General features: G+C 45.5%; 1 protein-coding gene across 1 annotated transcript; it reads right to left on the minus strand.

Moving 5' to 3' along the window:
* Positions 1-3,327: 3,327 nt before the first annotated feature.
* Positions 3,328-4,289, minus strand: LOC144949866 (odorant receptor 131-2-like). The gene is given in 2 exon segments (XM_078879856.1): positions 3,328-4,235; positions 4,238-4,289. Coding segments are annotated over 2 exon segments (960 nt in total).
* Between the last annotated feature and the right edge of the window lie 830 nt (positions 4,290-5,119).

A 5,119-nucleotide genomic window follows, 5' to 3' on the forward strand; every position in this document is an offset into this window, starting at 1 on the left:
TCATCGACCGGAAACCACAAGAGAAAGACTTTCAAGCCAAAGCACTATCGTGCTCCCCCCCCCCCCCATCCCCCCTGCCCGGAGACTACGGAGGGAGATGGAAGGTTAATTCGGGAGCTGCTAAAGAAAAAAGAGTGAGGGATTTGGACCAAATGGCAAAGGTTGGTCGCAAAATAATTTGGAAATGGGAGGATGCCAGTAGATAGCGAGTGAAGCTACCGAAAGTGGAATCTACCGGTAAGAAACCTCCACATCCATCTGTGGAGTCATGGATATCGAGACCTTCTCCTCCTGGACGCCTTCCCACCACTCCTCCCCCTCATCGCATTCAAGATGGCTCCAACCAGAGATCGCAACCGGGTGCCCGATACCCATACCCTACCCGATACCCGGCTACCCGTACCCGGCCGGGTACGGGTACCCGTTTGCGACCCTGATGCGGCCGGGTACGGGTAGACCGTGAGTCACTGGTGAGTAACTGTTTGTCACTAATTTCCCAACGTCTTGTCTCTTCTCACAATTCAAGTTCCTAGAATAAACCCACCCGCGCCTGCAACATGGCTTCATCCCAGAGGTCGCAATCGGGTACCCGATACCCGGGTACGGGTAGGGTACTGGTACGGCCGGGTACGGGTACCCGTGTGCGACCCTGGTGCGGCCGGGTACTGGTAAGGAATCAAAATCCGTTTGCGACCTCTGGCTCCAACGTTGAAAATGGCTCCCGGCTTATATTCGCTCCCCGTAGGCTAAGCCCCGCCTCTGGCCACGCCCCGCCTCTGGCCACGCCCCGCCTCTGGCCAAGCCCCGCCTCTGGCCACGCCCCGCCTCTAGCCACGCCCCGCCTCTGGCCACGCCCCGCCTCTGGCCAAGCCCCGCCTCTGGCCACGCCCCGCCTCTGGCCACGCCCCGCCTGGAACCTTCGGGAACGTTCCAGAGGCTTCCCTGGTAGATCCGCCCAATCACCTTTACCCCAGACATAATCCCTACTATGGATAAACCGTATGATAAGTAATGTAACCCCCACAATAATTCAGTAAATGGCGCTCTTTTATTACAAATGGAGCAAATACGCTTGTTCTTAATACTCTTAGTTTTTTCGGTAAAGTCACGTAGGTAAAAAATGAAATAAAAATTAATAATAAATAAAATAATTATAAATCACGACGTTTCGGAGGCAACACACGTCTCCGTCATCAGGTGGGACCGTCACATCCAGATTTGCTGTATCACTTGATACATCACTTGATACATCACTTGATACAGTAAATTTGGCTGTGACGGTCCCACCTGATGACGGAGACTTGTGTTGACTCCGAAACGTCGTGATGTATTATTATTTTATTTTTTATTAATTTTAATTTTATCTTCTCACCAAACGCCTGCGTCTCCCGAAGAGTCATCCTCCTGAATTCCTGACCATCATCGCGCCACCTTCAACCATCGTCGCCAAATCGTCATCATCAAAGGTAATCAAAAACACATTGTTCTTCATAATGTTTTATTTATTTGATTGCAGTAATTTCTATAAAACGTTTACCCCCCATGTTAACTCGTACCAGGAAAGTAACCCGCATTTTTCCCCATTGAACGAGGTTTCTGCATTCGCGATTTCAGCATTTACGTGCATTTTCAAGAACAAATGGAGAGGGTTTACTGATATTTACGTGAATAAATATTAAAGGTAGGTTTACACAGTAATACGATACCATTATGTTTAAACGAAATACACGTCTGTGCCTTCTAACGCTATTTTTCCTATAAGTGTTAGGTATTTTGATATTCGACGATTTTTTTTTATTGTATTTCAACATGAGCCCGGTACAGAGCACAAACCGCGACGGGGGGAGGTGGGCGGGGGGGGGCACAGAAACTCCACGGACGAAAATCACAAAACTCTCAAAGCTCTTGGGTTTAGAGGAAGGGGAGAAATGGGGCTCACTGCTTTACATAGGTGGGGATCGTGAGCATGTACGTACATTTCGATTTAAAGCTTTCGTGACTGCAGGGATTCATCTTCTTGGTTCTTTCGATAAAGTCACGTAGAATGGAAATAATAAAATAATAAAAATAAAACATAATAAAATAATTCTCACGACGTTTCAGCCACAACGCAAGCAGCCGTCCTCAGGTGAAGAACAGGTCTGTCGGAAAGACAGCGTTTGAATGACGGCTGCTTGCGTTGTGGTGAAGAACAGGTCTGTCTTTCCGACAGACCTGTTCTTCACCTGAGGACGGCTGCTTGCATTGTGGCCGAAACGTCGTGAGAATTATTTTATTATGTTTTATTTTTATTATTTTATAATTTCCCTTCTACGTGACTTTACCGAAAGAACCAAGAAGATGTACGTACAGTAGACTCTCGATTGTCCGTGCTAATGACGTGGAGGACGGCCGCGGAGCATTCAAAATCGCGGATAATCCAAAAATATTTAGATTTTACGCGGAATCTCCATGCCAAAAAAAAATCGTTTAAGTTTAGAAAATTTAGTTTGTTAATGAACAAAACAAAATTTTGCAGAAAAGGAATCGGCCGATCGATGCACGTGCTCAGTAATAACATTTTCCTGGACTCCCGCCCAGCAGAAGTCTCAGCCCGCGAAGTGGATTGACAGCAGAGCCACGCGAATCAACATCGATCTAACTCCGCCCACTGTTGTTAAGATATAGCAACTCCTGTACTGCAGAGGCAATCGCGTGTACTTTGGATTAACCGGAGCAAAATATTTGTTCGGTTTAAGCACGTTACTTTCAATAAACATTTCCCAGAATAACAATGTGTAACTGTTTTTTAGGTTACTAATTTGAGCTTCAGGGAAAATCCACGAGTTATTAATTTATGTCAAAATCTCAGGTGCGTGGTTAATCTGCAAATTGGAAAAAACCGCACTGCGAATAATCAAGAGTCTCTTGTATGTGACGCCCTTTTTCGAAAGACAATTATTATTATTATTATTATTTTAATTCACATCAACCATCTGCCTACAACTTTACGATATTACAATATTAACATAAATCTACTTTATATGAATAGATGAATATCTTTGAACAACTTACCAGCCTAAAAATATTACATCTCATTTGAAAACGAATTTCTGGATTAAAAACTGATTTTCGAAATTGAAAACTCATTTCTATAGAAGTGCTGTTTGTGTTTAGTTTGTTGTCCTTCCCCCGCACATCTGATTAGCGAGGCTGGATATGTACGGTGCGAAAGAAGTTCAACATACATACATTTAGACGAAGACACAGATATTTAGACAATTTAACTAAAACCAAGTTTAAAAGCATTACGAATGGTGGATTCACGTTCATCTTGTTGCATGCAGTTTAAAATGTAGCCACCCGATTGTAGTGACAGGTAAACTTCTTCCTAAGACACTGCCTAAGTTGTTTATCACGTAATCCGTAAATTAAGGGAACAAAAAACCTTGAGCTATAATAAAGAAATAAATAATTGCATAACCTTAATATTGTCAACACGTAAAGATTTGATGTGATTATAGCAAAAACGATTTCAAATAATCTGTTACCAAGTGAACATAGATACAGAAACAACTGCAGGCCGTGTAATATCACAGTTTGCTTGGCTCGTTTCGCCTTAGACGCATCATCGGACGCCTTTCTAGCGGCCATCATTATATTGAAGTAAGTGAAGATCAGCGCAATGATGCAGACCGTGAAAATTACGATGCTTGGAAATAGTCTGAGCACCGTGATTGCCATGGGGTTGGGCATCAGGATGTCGGTCAGATACGTGGAACAAGTCCGCGTGTTGCTCACGGTCACGCCGCTTGTGAAGACCAGAGCGCCGCACGCCAGCGGGAACAATGAAGCGACGGACCAAATTACGGCCAAGAACTGAAGCGTTTTGCGGTGGCTGAACCAGCGGGGGTGATGGAAGGGGTGGCAAATGGCCACGTATCGCTCCACGGACATGAGCGTGACGCACAGAACCCCGCTATGGTTCAGAATTGTGCTGAACACGGTGTTCACGTTGCACGACGTCAAACTTAAATTTGTTTGTAGCCAAATTAACGTCGAGATGACGGTGGAGAAAAGCAGGAAGAAGGTGTCGCACGCGAGGAGATTGGCGAAGAGAATGTAGCGCGACTTCTCCCGTAGCTTCATTTCGGTGAAAATCGTGATGGTGATGGACAGAAATAAAGACAGGGAAGGGACCGTCATGACGAGATTGACAATCTGGAAGATGGTGTAAAACACCAGGGCGACCACGCGCCGCTGTCGACGTTCGCGGTGACGTTCGCGGTCGCGTTGCCAATTTGAGTCATGACTTTTCGGAGCCTTTGCGGGTACACGCAAATGTGACCGCGAATGTGCGGTGCGGTAATGTCGTCGGCTTTCAATGCGGCCTCTATGAAATGTGGAATGAAAGTGAATTCGAGAATCAGTGCTTCACGTCTGACCTGCAGCTTTATATTATCAAGAGAGACAGCTGGCCCTAGAATTCTTACAGAGACCTCCGCCTTTAAGGGTGAATGCTTATTTAGTGGGATGATCAGGCTTTTGCCACTGTGCAGCTCCCAAACTTTGGACAAAACGTCAGATACGTTTGTCCGTCTTTAAAAGTCACTTCTGTAAACTGGTCTTTATCCCCTATTTTCTGGCCCTTTTCTCTGGCTCTGAGGGAGTGGGTTAGTGAGTGGGTGAGTAGGTGGGGTGGGTAAGTGGTTGAGTGAATGGATGGGTGGGCGAGTGAGTAGGTAAGTGGGTGAGTGAGTGGGTGAGTAAATTCGCTTTTATCTCACGCCTAGTTGCGGCCGTGTACCCCGCAGGTTCTGTTTATCTCCTGGCTTTCCTTACACGGCGAGCATCGGTGGTGGCGATCTACGGATGAGATGCGCCACTTCACAAATGTCAACGATTATTACTTCACTTACAAAAGTATGATGTTGCATTCCCGGACAATCCGCCAATGTCAATTGATTGCATTAAAAGGAATAACACATTTATCCAAACTCCTCTTCAAGGTAATTGGCCTGTCACTTTTGTTAACAAGAGGGGCGATCATAGACGCACTCACAACCGATGCATGTAATGGGCTCAGTACAGGAAATTGGCTCAAAAATGTAAAACAACTATTTAGTCGTCCGTTGCCACA

Source organism: Lampetra fluviatilis, chromosome 55, assembly GCF_964198595.1.
Source record: "Lampetra fluviatilis chromosome 55, kcLamFluv1.1, whole genome shotgun sequence".
Lineage (NCBI taxonomy): Eukaryota > Metazoa > Chordata > Hyperoartia > Petromyzontiformes > Petromyzontidae > Lampetra > Lampetra fluviatilis.